Source organism: Dipodomys merriami, unplaced genomic scaffold (assembly GCF_024711535.1).
Source record: "Dipodomys merriami isolate MVZ:Mamm:240054 unplaced genomic scaffold, mDipMer1.0.p SCAF_6, whole genome shotgun sequence".
Lineage (NCBI taxonomy): Eukaryota > Metazoa > Chordata > Mammalia > Rodentia > Heteromyidae > Dipodomys > Dipodomys merriami.
Genome location: NW_027206179.1, coordinates 20,188,424 through 20,206,923, shown reverse-complemented (window position 1 = coordinate 20,206,923; position 18,500 = coordinate 20,188,424). Strand labels below are relative to the sequence as shown.

The window sequence follows — 18,500 nt, the reverse complement described above, 5'->3', positions numbered from 1 at the left end:
TTTTAAAACAATTGGTATATAGATAATGGAAATTTACTATTTTATTTCTGGAAAATTGAATGAGTTCCTCCCAAACAATAGAGAATCTACTCCCCCTGCTGACAGAACCTAGGAAAACATGATAAATAAATATCAGAGACAGAAACAAGCTGGCTGCAGACAAGCTTTAATGGTCTGATTTATGATTCAGTATTGATTGTAAACATCTACATTCTGCCATTAAATTCTGGCAACTGCACCAGATCATTGGCGATTCTGGTAGTGCTTCCTGCCAGCTCATTTCAAACTGCTTTGAGTTTCTTAATATAATAATGATGAGGTAGAATTTACATTCCACTTATGGTATTAATTTTACATTTCTCTGAATGAAAAGGGTTAGAAGGTTGTAAAATTGAACATTAAATGAATCAGAGGAGACAGTAGTGCAATATATGACTGCCCTAAAGACATTGTGCAATGCCTCATGGGATTAATGTTGAGTCTCATTTCCTGCTTTTACAGGATGCAGATGAAGCCGTCAGAATTGCAAAGGAAATTGGTAAGTTCTTAAATTAACTTTGGTAGGGTTTCTATGTCTTTCAGCAGATATGCTTGAGTAAAGATGTAATAAGTTTTCCCATAGAGCAAATAATATTTTAATAGTTTTAGGTTTCCGATTACTTGGTACATTGGAAGAATTTATCAGTTGAATGACCATATTCTATTATTAACGTGGACTCTAAATAGTACCTTAGCCATAGTGCTTTTATTAGATTAAATCATTAGCTAATTAAAAGAAGTAATTATCAAATCTTTAAGATGAGATTTAATATAAGATAGTGTGTGTGTGTGTGTGTGTGTGTGTGTGTGTGTGTGTGTGTGTGTGTGTGTGTGTGTGTGTGTGTGTGTGTTGAGGACATCTGAGTAAAATAAAGATATGATTGACAAGATTTTTTCAAAAATTTACCTTTTCCTAAAATGTTAAATATCATAATAATACCCTTGTAAGGGGAAATAAGAGAGAATGTGAGAGGATAGAATTGAATATCCTAAATTGGAATTAAAGGTAAATTAAAGGGCATATTTAATGGCTGTTGTACTTTTAAATTTCAAAACCTTGCATTCATCAGAAGTATTCTCCTTTCATATCTGCTAATTTAGAAGATGTGCAAACATATATGCTTGTCATTGATTAGCAAAGGTATTAAAAACCTTATAAATTTTATACATCAAATCAGTCTTTGTATACATTTGATAGAAATTTGTGAATAGGAGAGAAATTTTGCAATGCTTGGAAGTCAGGGACTCAGATTTTTTAGCATCCCACACCAATGTTTCTGTAAATCCTGTGTCTTCATTCAGGATGATTATTTAGCAGTCTTGTCTACCTTTGGAACTCTTAATTTGGCAAGGTTTATGTATTTGTACTGTGGACAAATACTGATCTAAAAGTGATCACTTAGATCAGAAAGTACGTTTCTTGGAAATCAAACAAGCGAGGATAGCAGTTCTTCAGTTATGTGAAAAGTTTGGCTGGTTGCATCCCTGTTTCTAATTGGACCTGGCAGAATTATTTCAGATTTGTTGATTTGTAAACATCTAAATTCTGCCATTAAATTCTGGCAAGGGTACCCAATCATTGGCAATTCTGGTAGCATTTATTAAGTAGATGTTGTTGTTTGTTTATTTGTTTTGCAAAAATGCCCTGGGATTAAGGTAAATCCATGGAAAATCTTATTTTATCTGTCTGTGACATCTCATTATGATTTCTTTTTTTTTTTTTTTTTTGTCGGTCGTGGGGCTTGAACTCTGGGCCTGAGTGCTGTCCCTCAGGTCTTCAGCTCAAGGCGAGCGCTCTACCACTTGAGCTACAGTGCCACTTCCGGTTTTCTGGTGGTTTATTGGAGATAGGAGTCTCACAGTCTTTCCTGCCTGGGCTGGCTTTGAACCGCGATCCTCAGATCTCAGCCTCCTGAGAAGCTAGGGTTACAGGGGTGAGCCACCAGCGCCCGGCTTCATTATGATTTCTTAAGAATTATCAACATTTTCAAAAAGTATTTCATTATTTAACTTAACAGTAAGATTTACTAGATTGCAGAAAGTTGCTGTGTGTGGTTTAAAATTATTGGCATTCTTCATGGCTACTGACTTTGAGTCGACTTTCCTAAAGTATTTTAGGCACATACAATCTTAAAAAATTCTTTTCCTAGTTGTACCTTATAGCTACCTAATAATGCATAATAATACTACTGTAATACTATCTACATAAAAACTGTTTGGAGCCGGGTGCTGGGGCTCACGCCTAGCAACTCAGGAGGCTGAGATCTGAGGATCATGGTTTAAAGCCATGCTGACCGGGAAAGGCTGTGAGACGTGTGTGTGTGTGTGTGTGTGTGTGTGTGTGTGTGTGTGTGAGAGTGTGAGTGTGTTATGGGGCTTGAACTCTGTGCCTGGGCACTGTCCCTGCCCTTTTCAGCTCAAGGCTAGCGCTCTACCACTTGAGCCACAGTACCACTTCCGGTTTTCTAGTGGTTTATTGGAGATAAAAGTCTCATGGACTTTCCTGCCTGGGCTGGTTTTGAACCGAGATCTGATGATCTCGGCTTCCTGAATAGCTAGGACTACAGGTGTGAGCCACTGGCCCCCGGTTACGTTTTTAAGTTTATTAAGCTTTTGGATTTTTCTTTCTCAGTCATCACAGAAACTTTCCATAAAATCTTCTCCTTCAAGTACCAGCTTCCAAAATAAATGAATATTTAAAGTCTTTAAAGTCTTTAAAGTTTTCTGTGTTTTTTAGTGATTTATCAGTTTTCCTACTACTTTTATTGGTAGATGTTATATTGTAATTATATAATGATTTTAATGAGCTATTAAGAATTGAAGCAGCTGGGTGCAGTGGATCACACCTGTAATTCTAGCTGAGATCTGAGGATTGCAGTTCAAAGCTAACCTGGACAGAAAAGTCTCTGTGAGACTCTTATTCTCCAGTTAACCACTCAAAACCCAGAGATGGTGCTGTGGCTCAAAGTGGTAGAGCAAAAATGCTCAGGGACAGTTCCAAGGCCCCAAGTTCAAGCCCCACAACTAACCAAAAAAAAAAAAAAAGTTGAAGTAAACATTGATTCCATGAGAAAATATATTCCTAAGTTCTAGGTAACTGAATTATGATAAAACCTTTCACCCTATTCATTTGAGTTTCTGCTTATTCAATGTGCCATACTTGGCACTTTTTTTTTTTTTTTTTTACTGTGCTAGGGATTAAACTTTGGACCTTGTGCATGCTAGTCATATACTCCAGCTGTGACTACATTCCTTGCCTCTGTTCATGTGTTACATTCTCTCTTTAGTTTATACAGCTTTTCTGGAAACAGAATCTAAGCTATCAAAGTTGGAAATAACTAATAGGCATTGGTGTATTAGAGGACTTTTACATTTTAGTAGCTTCTATTTATGGAGTATTTTCCCTCTATGTGCCAGACACTTTGGAAATGTTATTTGTAATTTTTGTAATTTGTAATTTGTAATTTTTGAGCTTAATTATTTTTGTTGACATTTATAAGAAATTAAGTATTAGAAATGGTAATTTGCTCAAGGTCACTAACCATTGGTTTACGTGTTGGCTGTAAACATCATTAATTTTTCATTATAACTTTGGGTACCTAATGAGATTTCATGACCAGACTAAAATTTGAGACACCACTTTGTAAAAAATACTGTAAAATACTTAAGTCCATTGTATGTGGAATTAAAGAAGCAGACAGTTTCTAATCATTGATTTGGTGTGAGACAGTGAATACTTACTGTATTACTTTGTTGTATTTGTTTTTTAGACTGTCTTGTTTCTCTCATTCACACTCCTTACTTTTTCCTTTGACCTCTGAGTTTAGAGACACAGAACTATCAAAATCTAGTTTATCTTTAACCCCAGTGGTAGACAGCAGTAATCAGTGAGCTTGAGATTTTTTTTTGGTCCGGGCGTGGGGCCTGGGCGCTGTCCCTCAGCTCTTCAGCTCAAGGCTAGCACTCTACCACTTGAGACACAGCGCCACTTCCGGCTTTTTTTTTTTCTGCTTATGTGGTGCTAAGGAATCGAACCCAGGGCCTCATGCATGCAAGGCAAGCATTCTACCACTGAGCCACCTTCTCAGCCTTTTGAGATTTTTTTTTTTTTTTTACCAAACCAAAAGTCCTTAGTATAGTTAAGATTGATTCTTGAAAGGAGTTATAAATTTAAAACCTGTTTTTTAAAAAAAAATGTCCATATTGTTTTGATTCTGTTTTTTGGCCTTTTTTACAACCACAAATCATTCTCAAGAAACTTTTTCCCCTCATTCTATTTCCTTCCAAGCCAAAACCCAGGCTATCTCTTGCCTGCCTCTTTCCCTCATTCGAGTATTCTAAGTCTGTTTTTTGGGACTGTCAGTTCTTCATTCCACATCTGTCCCACATTCATGACTCCCTGTCTCCCTTACTCACCGCTCACCTCTTTTAAGGACTATGACAAGATGACAAGGATCCTTCCCCTACCCCCCACTTTTTTTTTTTTTTGTAACACTTCAAAGCCTATCTGCACATAGCAGGCAGCATGGTATTTAAAACTTTAAAGAACAACAACCTCATCTTGTCCTACCCTGCCCTTGCTTTAAACCTAGCACTTAGATAAAACCACACTTTCATTGACTACAAACCTCATGTGGATTTGGTGTTTCCTTTCTCTCTAGTCTCATGTACTTAAGTCACATTGGTTCACTGGAACAAACCAACCTTCAGATTTTATTGAAGGAGGGAATCTAGGAGACCTGGAAGACTAGCTTAAATTCCTCTCTCTGTCTCTCTGTCTCTGTCTCTGTCTCTGTCTCTGTCTCTGTCTCTGTCTCTGTCTCTGTCTCTCTCTCTCTCTCTTTTTGCCAGTCTTGGGGCTTGAACTCAGGGCCTGGGCACTGACCCTGAGCTTCTTTTGCTCAAGGCTAGCTCTCTACCTTGAACCATAGCACCACTTCTGGCTTTTTCTGTTTATGTGGTACTGAGGAATTGAACCCAGGGCTTCATGCATGTTAGGCAAGCACTCTACCACTGAGCCACATTCCCAGCCCTACTACTTAAATTCTTATCTGGGGTGGCTTGTTGTAGTCTTTCATATCTTGATTTAAATAGCCTGTCTTCACAAGAAGATGACTAATATTGCCACTCAGTTTTCTTGTCTTTAACCATATACAATGTTTCTGAATACTTCTCATGATTTGTTAATCATATTCTTGTTCATTAACTTTAACCCAGTACTAGATTGTGAAAAATTGTCAAATAGCTCTTTTTTTTTTTTTTTTTTTTTTTTGGTCGTGGGGCTTGAATTCTGGGCCTGGGTGCTGTCCCTCAGCTCTTCAGCTCAAGTGCTCTACTACTTGAGCCACAGCACCATTTCCAGTTTTCTGGTGGTTAATTGGAGATAAGAGTCTCATGGACTTTCTTTCCTGGGCTGGTTTGAACTGTGATCCTTAGATCTCAGCCTCCTGAGTAGCTAGGATTACAGGCGTGAGCCACCAGCACCTGGTTTCACATAGTTTTTTTTCAGTCTATCTGCACTGGGGCCTAAACTCAGGACCTGGATGCAGTCTGTTAGCTTTTTTTGCTCAAGGCTGGTGCTCTACTAGTTGAACCACAGCTCTATATCTTTTTGCTTGGAGATAGGAATCTTACTGACTTTCCTGTCCAGCTGGGTTGGAAACCTTGATCCTTAGATCTCAGCCTCCCAAGTAGCTAGGATTATAGGTGTGAGCCACCAGTGCCTGGTTTCATATAGCATTTTTGAAAGAATCCTGTATACTCAGCATCAAGATTTCTCTACTACAGGAAGTGGGGCTGTGGCTCTAGTCTTTTAATGTATACAGTTAAGTACTTTTTTTTTTTTTTGGGTCCAGTCGTGGGCCTGAACTCTGGGCCTAGGTGCTGTCCCTCAGCTCCTCAGCTCCAGGCTAGCACTCTACCACTTGAGCCACAGCGCCACTTCCGGCTTTTTTCTTTTTGCTTATGTGGTGCTGAGGAATCGAACCCAGGGCCTCATGCATGCAAGGCAAGCGCTCTACCACTGAGCCACCTTCCCAGCCCCAGTAATTTTTTTCTTTTTACTATAGTTTGTTGTCATCATCACCATTGTCTAAATATCTTTGTTACTTCACAAAGAAACTCTACTTTATTTGTTTTTTCTATCTTTTACTACCTAGTCCGACCAATTTACTTTCTGCTCTGGATTTTCTTATTTTTGATTATTTCAGAGTAGAATCATACAAGGTGTGAGCTTCTGCCTCTCGTTTCTTTTCTTTAGAAGTGTTTTTTTTAGGCTCTTCTATGTCCTTCATGTTTTAGAATTTTACTACTTACACCATGTTTTGTTCTGTTATTTGTTGATGGACATTTGGGTCGTTTCTTACTTCTTGGTTACTATAAATAGTGCAACTGTGACCATGTATTTGCATGTATTGCGTGTTTTCTGTTATTTTGAGTATGTATGAGTTATGGAATTGCTGGGTTTTATGGCAACTTTTGGGAGAACAACTAAACTGTTTTCCATGTGGCTATATGATTTTATATTTCTTGACAGCAGTTACTTTATGTCTTGTTTTGGGGGTGGGGTGGGAGAAGGGCGTCGGTGGGTATGGGCTTGACCAAACATAACTCAAATTGAACTCAGATCTTCCTTCTCTTTCTGTTCAACCTTTCTAGTGGTGGACCTCTAAGATGCACCATTCTTATGGTTGTGAAGAAAATTAAGGTATCATTTTCTCAGACACTGGTAGCATTATTTAAAAATAAACAATAAAGTTAGCAAATAATTATGTGTTGTATATTCAAAATCCAAGCTGGGTACCAGTGGCTCACGCCTGTAATCCTAGCTACTCAGGAGGCTGAGATCTGAGGATCACAGTTCAAAGCTTGGCAGGAAAGGCTGTCTCTTCAATGAACTGCCAGAAAGCCAGAAGTGGCGCTGTGGCTTAAGTGGTAGAGCATTCTCCTTGAGGTGAAGAGCCAAGGAGCAGTGCCCAGGCCCAGAGTTCAACCCCCATGACTGACAAAAAAAAAAAATCCAAATCAGCTCAGGAAGGAAAGTAAGTGAGGCTCTTATCTCCAGAACTACCCAGAAAAAAAACAAACAAATGAAAACATCAGAAGTGGCACTATGGCTCAAAGTGGTAGAGCACTCGCCTTGAGTACAAAAACTGAGTGATAGTGCCCAGGCCTTGAGTTCAAGCCCCAGGAAAAAAAAAAAAATCTAGGTTTCTATGTTCCCATAATACTCTGATATCTTGGTCATCCAATTAAAAGAGTTGGGACAGCGTATGCACAGAATGCCAAGCAATGAATACACAGCCTAGGGAGGGAGATAGGTGAGGAGCTCTTCTACTAATCCACTTTGAGTGGACTCCATTAGACTCTGACCTTTGGGGCCCCTCTGGAAAAATACAAATCCCATACTCAAAGGAGAGCTGGGGTGGCTATAGTTTTGTTGAACAAAAAAATTGATTTTAAATCCAAAGCTACTGTAAGAGACAATGACCTGTATTAATCACTATATTTGCAAACAAAAATAGACCCTCAAAAGATATAAGGCATGTTGACAGAACTGAAGGGTAAAATAGTTCTTTAATAATAGTTGTCAGCTGGGCGCCGGTGGCTCACACCTGTAATCCTAGCTACTCAGGAGGCTGAGATCTGAGGATCATGGTTCAAAGCCAGCCCAGGCAGAAAAGTCCGTGAGACTCTGATCTCCAATACATACTAGAAAACCAGAAGTGGCACTATGGCTCAAGAGGTAGAGCATTTACCTTGAGCTGAAGAGCGCAGGGACAGTGCCCAGGCCCAGAGTTCAAGCCCCAGGATTGACAAAAAAAAAGTTGGTGACTTCAATAACATATTACAAATAATGGATAGAAGCACTAGAATTAGACTTGACAAAAATGTATAAACCATTCTACCATGTAACATCAGAAGAGGTATTTTTTTTAAGTCAGTATTAGAAGAAGGATCAAAATTGTAAAGGTCAAATTATAAAGAATTGTTAAAAGGAAAAAAAAATAGCAAATTGGAGCAGTAGCTCTTTTTTTTTCCCCCAGGGCTGAGGACTGAACCCAGGGCCTTTCACACACTGGGCTAAACCCCCAGCCCCAGCAGTAGCTCTTAAGATGGATGGATACAGAACTCTCCTCACTATCCCTCTTATCTGGAGGGATTTTCACTGAAAATAACATGGAATTCTCTGCAAAAAAACAAAAAAAAAAATTCTATTTGTCTTTACAAATGATCGTTTTAGGCTCATTTAGTTACCATTTTGTAGTGTAATTGACCGTTGGTTGGTTTTTGTTATATTTTTATTGCTTAAGACAATGTCACAGAGTATATAGTCAGCAAGTGATTTTTTTTTTCAGTGAACAAAGTATAAACACAGAAATGAAGAAATCACATTTTAAAATTATTTCATGATGGGGGAGGGAGATGGGAGGTTAGGGATGGGAAGGGGAAACAAAGGAGGAGGCAACAGGGCTGGGAAAGTGGCTCAGTGGTAGAGCGCTTGCCTTGCAAGCCTGAGGCCCTGGGTTCGATTCCTCAGCACCATATAAGCAAAAAGAAAAAAGCCGGAAGTGGCGCTGTGGCTCAAGTGGTAGAGCGCTAGCCTTGAGCTGAAGAGCTGAGGGACAGCGCCCAGGCCCAGAGTTCAGGCCCCACGACTGGACCCAAAAAAAAAAAAAAAAAAAAAAAAGGAGGAGGCAACAATGCTTGATAAGAAATGTACTCATTACCTTGCTTATGTAATTATAACCCCACTGTATGGTATTTTCACACAAAAAAACTTATTAATAAAAAATTATTTCATGATGCTTAAAGATTGTGACTTGACTGTAATTTCCTGACTTTTCATCTCCAATTTTTACTGGAGAAATCTGGGAGAAAACAGGAATACTCAGCAAGTAGATAATTGAAACAAATGATCTAAGATTATTCAAGCAAATTCACTTATGTCCTTATTGGTTTCTATCAGTTCTTTTAGGCTGACCTTGTGTTTATTAGGGTAGACTAATGGAAGTTTTTATGAATGCAATAAGGGCTAAATGTTTGAGGACATTTCACTGCTTTGACACTAATCTTTGAGCATGCCATCTTATGTTGCTTGAAAATTATGCTTTCCCATAGTTTATGTTAGTCTTCTCCTGAGAAGAAGTCTTCTCATGTCTTTGTTTCCTATTAAAATGTAGAGACTGTGGCAGTTCTGTTTTCTTTGTCTATTTTCCTTTGAGCATGCTATGATATTTAAAAAAAATGTTGTTCAAGTTGTTTATATAGAAGAGCTCATTGTTCATGTTTAAGAGGGACAAATATACTTGAAGTAATCCTGAAATCTTTTGTTTTCTTTCTTTCTTTCTTTTTTTTTGGGTCCGGTCGTGGGCCTGAACTCTGGGCCTGAGTGCTGTCCCTCAGCTCTTCAGCTCAAGGCTAGCGCTCTACCACTTGAACCACACCGCCACTTCCGGCTTTTTTTTTTCTGCTTATGTGGTGCTGAGGGCCTCATGCATGCAAGGCAAGCACTCTACCACTGAGCCACCTCCCCAGTCCCATCTTTTGTTTTCTGTGTTCTATATTAGTTAGAAATGTTTTCATGACCCCTCTGTACAGTATTTTCACAATTAAAAAAAAAAAAGAAATGTTTTCATGTTATTTATGACTGGGTTAGATTAAGGTATGCCATTTTTTCCAGAATACTTTAGACTAATCAACATTTTAGTGTATTTACCACGTTAAAAATGAATAGTAAGCCTTGCACTGATGACTCATGCCTGTAATCCTAGTTACTCTGGAGGCTGAGATCTGAGAATCATGGTTTAAGGCGAGTCAGGCTGGAAAGTCAATGACATTCTTATGTCCAATTAACTATCAGAAAACTGGAAGTAATTGGTAGAGCACTAGCCTTGAGCAGAAAAGCTCATAGTTCAAGAACCCCTGCTGGACTTAGACAAGTTTTTTTTTTTTTTTTTGACACTCGGGACATCAACACTGGCTATTTGAGCCACATTTCTAGCCCCTCCCCCCTTTTATTTTTTGTCAGTAGTGGGTCTTGAACCCAGGGCCTGGGCGCTGTCCTTGAGCTCTTTTGCTCAAAGCTACTGCTCTACCACTTTGAGCTCTACTGCTGGTTTCTGGTGGTTAATTGGGGATAAGAGTTTCACTATCCCTTTCCTGCCTGGGCTGGCTTTGAACCACGATCCTCAGAGCTTTCAGTCTCCTGAATAGCTAGGATTACAGTCATGAGCCACCAGTGCCCGACTTAATACTCATTTTAAATAAATGTTTAATAAGCCGGGCGCCAGTGGCTCACGCCTGTAATCCTAGCTACTCGGGAGGCTGAGATCTGAGGATCACGGTTCAAAGCCAGCCCTGGCAAGGAAAGTCTGTGAGACTCTTATCTTCAGTAAACCACTAGAAAACGGGAAGTGGTGCTGTGGCTCAAGTGGTAGAGCTCTCCCTTGAGCTGAAGAGCACTGGGACAGTGCCCAAGCTCAGAGTTCAAGCCCCACAACTGACCAAAAAGAAAAAAAAAAGAAAAGTTTAATATACTAAAAGTTTAATGCAAATATATACTGCTTTAGTCTAAAATATTCCAGGACAAGTAGCACACCTTAGTTTAAATTGATACTGATGAAATAAAACTAAATATAACTAATTTGTAGTTAAAACACAATAATGAAATCAATAGACAAGTCTTAGTTTTGGTAATTAATGATGGTTCGGTGTTCACTATTATTTTTCATTAAATGTCCTATAGTTTGCAGATCATCAGCTCTTTAAAATATATCTTGACTTCATCTATTTCTCTCCATTTCCATTGTTCTTTTCTGTAAATTGGTGTCTCTCTTGCTTTTATTGCTGAATGGTCTTTTAAATGTACTCTTTTATTACAGCTTAGAATTTATTAGGGACAGATTCTGAACATTTATTAGATAAATAACTCCCAACACACGTGGGGAGGGAAAGGAAGCTGGACTGAGGATGAAATTGAATTTAGATTCTTAGTCAAAGCCCTCACCTAATCTTATGAGAAAACACTGAATAAAGCTGATTTTTCAGAGTGGTCCCAAGTTAGGGCAAGGCATTGAAGCTGTTACACCCATATCAACTGAACATTGGCTGTTGGCTGGGCTGAGGATGATCTAAATCTAAATCTCCAGGTAATTTATTAATTCAGAAATGTAACAAATGATTGACTACTGGGGAAAATATTGCTTTGTCTGTTTTGAACCCATCACATAGAATATTATCATAATTTTTTTTTACAATTGATATCATTTGTTGATAGCAGTACTATTCTTTCATTACCTCAACATTCTTGTAAATGAAAATAGTATGTTAGGTGCCCAGGTTGGATGCCAAGCAGAGTGCCTTGTGCAGAAACAAAAGATGGTTCCCTAACAGATGCTACTTTTGGTGTGTTCTCATTTCATTGCTTTGTGGTAAATTAATATGATATTTTTTCATTTAGAATATTAGATTTGATGAAAATTGCTTTTTGGTGAAGGAGTAAGTCTAAATGCATTTTTCATGTGTGCCTGAAAAGAACTCATCTCCTCAAACTATTGTATACTACGATATATATTTATTATTATTATTATTATTATTATTATTATTATTATTATTATTATTTTTGGGTCCGGTCATAGGGCCTGAACTGTGGGCCTGGGTGCTGTCCCTCAGCTCTTCAGCTCAAGGCTAGCACTCTACCACTTGAGCCACAGCACCACTTCTGGCTTTTTTTTCCCCCCTGCTTATGTGGTGCTGAGGAATCAAACCCAGGGCCTCATGTATGCAAGGCAAGCGCTCTACCACTGAGCCACCTCCCCAGCCCCTACTACTATATTTTATTGTATGGCATATTTTATAGAATGTAGCAGGCTTATTATTACATTGAATAATGTAATCATTTTGGAAAAGTGTTATACCTAGTTTTTCTTTGCTTATCAGATTTGTCTCTGTTAAATTAATAAGTATATTGTAATAGTATAACATTTATGGCTAAGTTTTAATGTCTTGGCTAATTTTATATTTTAACAAAACTAAAGTTTAATTTTGTTCTCAAGTCTGATTTTATGTGACTTAATATGTTTGATTTTATGTGATTTACTATACTTATCCTTGTATCTTTTCTATCTTTTCATCTGCTAGCGAACTGTCACTTTATATCCTTTGTAAAGATATAATCCCTGTTAAAGATGGGATTTTTATTTATGTGTATTCAAACTAGCAGTACATTTTCTCCCCACTTCACCCTTCACCCCCTTTCACCAGAGCTAGAGATAACCCAGGTTCTGGTTATAGCCCCAGATCCATTGTTTTCTCTTTTAATTGGAGAGTTTGCTTAATTTATATTTATTGTGCTTACTGCTGTGTTTTGAGATATCTATATTAACTGCTCTTTTTTATTTGTTCTTTGTTTAGATTTTTTCATTCTTTTATTGGCTTCTTAGTGTGTATACAAAGGCACACACACATGCTTGTGTGTGTGTTTTGTGCTGAGGCTTCAACTGAGGATCTGGGCACTGTCTGTGAGCTTATTTGCTCACTAGTGCTCCATGACTTGAATCACTGCTCTATTTCTGGCTCTTTTGGTGGTTAATTGAAGATAAGAGTCTCATGGGCTTTCATGCCTGCACTGTGTTTGAGCCATGATCCTTAGATTTAAACCTCCTGAGTAGCTAGGATTATAGGTGTGAGCCACTGGCACCCCATTGGCTACTTTTTGATGATTAAATGTCTTGTTCTATTTGGGCTCCAGAACACTTTAAACTAAAGCAGTATATATTTACATCAACATGTTAGTATACTTAACACATTAAAAATGAATACTAAGCCTGGCAGTGATGGCTCTTGCCTGCAATCTTAGCCACTCAGGAGGCTGAGATCTGAAGTTTGCAGTTCAAAGACAGCCTGCACAAGAAAGTCTATGAGACAACTCCAATTAACCACCAAGAAAACTGGAAGTGGCTCTGTGGTTCAAGTTGGTAGAGTGCTGGCCTTGTGTGTAAAATCTCAGGGACAGCAACCAGGCCCTGAATTGAAGCCCCCAAACCAACCAAAAACAAAAACAAAAATCTTGTTCTTACTCCATTTTCTTCTTCTTTACATCTCTACTGTGATGACAATTCTGTTTTTTCTCTCTCTTTTGATAAATTTAGATCTAGTTTTATTTGTTGTTCTTTTCTGTTTGAAGTAGCCTTATTTATTATTAAACTCCTCACACACACTTTCTGGTGATACTGGGGTTTGAACTTAAGACCTTGTGTTTGCTAGGCAAGTGTTCTACACCTGAGCCATTCCTTTGATCCTTTGCTTTCATCTGTCCATTTGTGAGGTGTTTGTTGTAATTCAAATTCAAATTCAACTTGGAAATATTCCTTCAGGCATCTTTCATCTTTGACAACATTTGATGTTGTCATTGTTTTGGATTTTAGTAATTCAGACAAGCATGTAGTAATATAATGTTGCAGTTCTCTGATGACATATTATTATTTGCCATTTGTATATCTTCTTTGTTGCGATGTCCAAAATCTTTTGACCATTTTAGTTTAGATCGTCAGCTTACTGTTGAGTTTTAAAAAGGAATGTGAGCCAGGCACTGGTGGAAAATGCTTTTAATCCTAGCTGCTCAAGAGGCTGAGATCTGAGGATTGCTGTTCAAAGCCAGCCTCGATAGGAAAGTCCCTGAGACTCTTATCTCCAATAAAGTATTTGGAAAAAGCTGGAAGTGGCGCTGTGGCTCAAGTGGTAGAGGACCAAAAATAAATAAATAAAAAGCAGCCATGTAAATTTTGGATAGAAGTTCTTTGTTCAATATGTATCTTGTAAATATTTTGTTTTCCTACTCTGTTGCTTGTGTTTATATCTGTTGATAACTTTACTTCACAGCAGAAGTGGGTGTTTTTGTTTTTGTCTGTCATGGGACCTGAACTCTGGGCCTGGGTGCTGTCCCTCAGCTCTTCAGCTCCAGGCTAGCGCTCTACCACTTGAGCCACAGCGCCACTTCCAGCTTTTTTCTGTTTATGTGGTATTGAGGAATCGAACGCAGGACCTCATACATGCAAGGGAAACACTCTACCACTGAGCCACCTTCCCAGCCCAGAAGTGGGTGTGTTTTAAAGCAAGGCTTAATATCAGTCTTTTTCTCTCATGAATTGTGTTTTTAGTATTATATATAAAAACTGATAGGAAACATTTTGCTTCATGTATCTTTATTTTAAGACATTGTACATATATGACTTTTTTTTGGGGGGGGGGGGTCTGGTCCTGGAGCCTGAACTCTGGGCCTGGGCGCTGTAACTCAGCTCTTCAGCTCAAGGCTAGCGCTCTACCACTTGAGCCACAGCGCCACTTCCGGCTTTTTTCTTTTTGCTTATGTGGTGCTGAGGAATTGAACCCAGGGCCTCAGGCATGCAAGGCAAGCGCTCTACCACTGAGCCACCTTCCCAGTCCAAGACTGTGTTTCATATTTCTATTTTATTATGCATGTATATATTTTACAGCATGATGTAAACTCATTAGAATGTTAGGCCATACATAGATCATTGTGTGCTTGCATGAAGACATCTGTAGTGGTAGGGTTTTCCTTTAGGAGTCATACCTAGATACTGTGATTTTTTTTTTTTTTTTTTTTGCCAGTCTTGGGGCTTGAACTAGGCACTGTCCCTGAGCTTCTTTTGCTCAAGGCTAGTGCACTACCACTTAAGCTATAGCGCCACTTTCAGCTTTTTCTGTTTATGTGGTACTAAGGAATTGAACCCAGGGCTTCATGCATGCTATGCAAGCACTCTACCACTAAGCCACATTCTCAGAGCCTATGATGGGTTTTATAATTGTTATGATAATGATTAGAAAGAAAAGTGAGTAGATTCTCTTTCACCCCCACTTGAGGCCTGAACTCTGGGTCTGAGTGCTATCCCTGAGTTCCTTTTGCTCAAGGCTAGCATTTGAGCTGCAATACCACTTCTGGCTTTTTTTTTTTTTTTTTTTTTTTTAATTTAATTGGAGATAAAGAGTCTCACAGACTTTCCTCCCTGGGCTGACTTCTAACCATGGTCCTTAAATCTTAGCCTCTTGAGTAGGATGGCAGGCATGAACCACTGACTTGGCTAATTTTATTTTTTTAAGTAAAGAATCCATAAGAGTTGCATGTGTTCAATAGTTGTATTCCTACACATTACTCCAAGAACATGGATTCCAGGCAGGAAGTAAAAAAATATTCATGAGACCATTTTATGTATAAATAGAACCGTATGAAATCTGAATGTGCATATACAGTACAATGGATAATGTTATGATATGTTTCTATTGTGAAATATAGTGGTAAAAATAATACATGGGCACTTAAATTGTTAACTAGTATATTTATTTAGTAACTATTGTTTTTCATGTTACTCTGTAGGCACTGTTTCAGCTAATGGAAAAGTAACAATAAAAACCATTAAAGATTTTTAATCTTCATTTTTAAAAGCTTATTTTGTAACAAAGTAGGAATTGATTAAATTAAGGACCATTAATATTCATTCTTAGCAGTGAGTTAAATACTGTTTGGCTATAAAATATTCATGGATTCAAAGTATCACTTTACAAATGATTTGCTAATTATATTGACAGAACAGAATGCTTTCCATGATGAAATTTAAAAGATCTTAGATAATCAAACCTATCAGTAAGGAGACAAAAAGAGTTCCTCTTCCCTCTGTCTGATGTGATGCAAAAATGAAGAAACAATATCACCTATATGGTAGTTAAAATTTTTTGTTAATCTAAATTAGATGAATGAATAATCAGATAAATTCAAATGTGTAATAGTCTCAAAAACATTTGGAGTGCTTAGAAATAATAGTGACATGAAGGACATCCCCATCAACAGAGTCTTTTGTACTTCTACCCCTGCCCCCCAAAGCACACGAACCATTCTCTATAATAGCATAAAACATTTTGTTGCTGTTGTTTGGTACTAGAGTTTAAACATAGCAGTCACACGCTTGGCTTGGTTTATTTGCTCAACTACTTGGTTCATGCCTCTACCCTAGTTATTTACTGGTTATTTTTTTGGATACGGATGGAGTCTTTTGGACTTTTCTTCTCAGAGTAGATTTGAGCTTCTGTTCTCCTGATATCAGCTTCTTGAGTAGTTAGGATCACAGGTGTGAGCCCCTAGTATCAGGCTTCTATTTTTCACCTAAGGATCCTTCCTGCGTATTATGTATCTTTTTTTCCCCCCTTGAGTCTTTTATTTTTTCTTCTAAGGTCCCATTTCCTATTATTGAGTGTGGTTTATCTAGAAATATCTATAGTCCTCTCACTGCCTGTTTTCAGCTACTGTCCCAAAATATTTCTTATTTTCCTTTTACTTTGAACCTTTCTATTAGGAAACAAAGGCCTTGCAATTATTTGTATGTTTCCCATCCATAAAAAGAGTAATACTTTTTTTTTTTAAACCTCTGAGCAATTTCTGATTAGCACCGTTAAGTTAGGAATAGGGCATTTTCTCCATTTTCCTATTTTTCTTTCTCCACTAGCTGTTATAGCCTATGAATGTTCAAGAAACTGTAAAAAAGATAACATATGTAAAAAAATAGATTTCTTTATTTAATGAATGACCCATATTGTAGCATGGAGATCTGATTTTATCACCTTTTAAGTGACAAGTTGTGTTCACCTTGTCTATGGTAGGGGTTGCTTGAAGAGTGAGGCTCTTTCCCTCCTCCCCTCCCCTACTCCCTGCCCAGTCTTGGGGCTTGAACTCAAGGCCTGGATACTTTCCTTGAGCTTTTTTTGTTCAATGTTTGTAGTCTACCACTTGGTTTCCTGGTGGTTAATTGGGGATAAGAGTCTTACGGACTTTCCTGCTGAGGCTGGCTTCAAACTGCAATCCTCAGAACTCAGCCTCCTGAGTAGCTTGGGTTACAGGTGTGAGCCACCAGCGCCTGGCCTGAAAGGCTCTATATTGTGTATAAACATGGAATTTTATGGTTAGTGTGGAAAGATGGTTGTTTTTGACTTGGAATCTATAAGGAGCAGGTTTCTAAGCTTCCAGTCTCCTTTCATTCCCTAATTTTCCATATCCACACCATTGCTGACTAACCCCCTAAAACAAATTTTAGGTCTTTGTCTCTGTCTCTATTGTGACTTACCAAATACAAGTCACAGCTGTCTATCACCTGGACTTCATGACCAGTCTACTTGCTTCCACAGTTCAGTCACTTGACAGCAGTCAGCGCAATCTTATAAACTACCATCAGGGCTCTTCTGCTTCTATACAGTACTTGCCAGCTTGTCCTACCACCAACCATCCTTTTCTCTCTTTGATTTTTCTGAGGGCTAGCTCTTGTCAATTTCCTCAGAAGAGCCTTTTCAACACATTCTTCTGTGTTGTTTTATTATAATGCCTTTTATATATGTATAATTATATTATTACATATTACAATTATATTTATATATTATATATCATGGATATATATTATAGTGACAGTGTATATTTATATACAATTTATGTATATATACAGTGTACATATGTGTGCATATATGTGTATATGTATATATATACATATAAAATGTATACATGTATTTAGGTGTATGTGTATCAGGTAATAGGTACCAGAAAACCAGAGGACTTTATAAATTATCCAATGTTTAATATATACTATATGTATATATATATATATTCATTAAATACATTTTAAAATGAATGAATGAAAATTTGATGGTAGAGTTAGACTGAAGATTGCTTTCTTTGTGGTGGAAAAGCAAGACACACTGGTTGTTGGGAGGCAAGGAACTCAGAGACCATGTCTTGTCCTGGCATTAAACCTGCTCAGCTCATGCAAGTTGAGTCCACAGTTAGGAATAGAAACATTTCAATTTTTTTTTCTTGGTTGTAGGGCTTGAACTCAGGGCCTGGGTGCTGTAATTGAGCTTTTTCTCTCAAGTCTAGTGCCCTTCCACTGTGAGCCACAGTGCCACTTCTAGTTTTCTGGTGGTTGATTGGAGATAAGTGTCTCATAGACTTTCCTGTATGGGCTGGCTTTGAACTGCAGTCCTCAGATCCCAGCCTCTAGAGTAGCTAGGATGACAGATGTGAGACACTGGTGCCTAGCCATTTTAATCTTTTGATAACCTAAGTTCTTATAGTTCCTTAACCTCCCCCACCCCACCTACTCAGATTTGTTAAGTTCCATTTTGTAAGTATTCCTTTCTCTTTAACTGAGCAAAGCTAAAGTTAACTTCAGGCTGGAGTTGGAGTGTCAATAGGCAGGTTACCTCTGACTAGGTAGAGGTGTGAAGAGGCAGTAACACAAGACATACAGTGAGAGGACAGTAATGGCAAGGAAATTCTAAAATAGCACTGGGATTTTTATTTTTTATTTTAAAGCAGTCTCTTAGCCAAAAGGAATAATTTCAGTACTGGGGAGATAGAGGGCTGGGGAAGAGCAAGTGCCTTCTATCCCTAGCACTGTATTAAA

At 38.1% G+C, this 18,500-nt stretch overlaps 1 protein-coding gene across 1 annotated transcript in view; it reads left to right on the top strand.

The window, feature by feature from the left end:
* The window catches only part of Pcca (propionyl-CoA carboxylase subunit alpha), a 296,255-nt gene that overhangs the window by 90,256 nt on the left and 187,499 nt on the right, over nt 1-18,500 (top strand). The window contains exon 8 of the mRNA XM_070002672.1: nt 502-538. Within this exon, the coding sequence (XP_069858773.1) occupies nt 502-538 (37 nt within the window). The remainder of the gene's footprint in view (nt 1-501; nt 539-18,500) is intronic.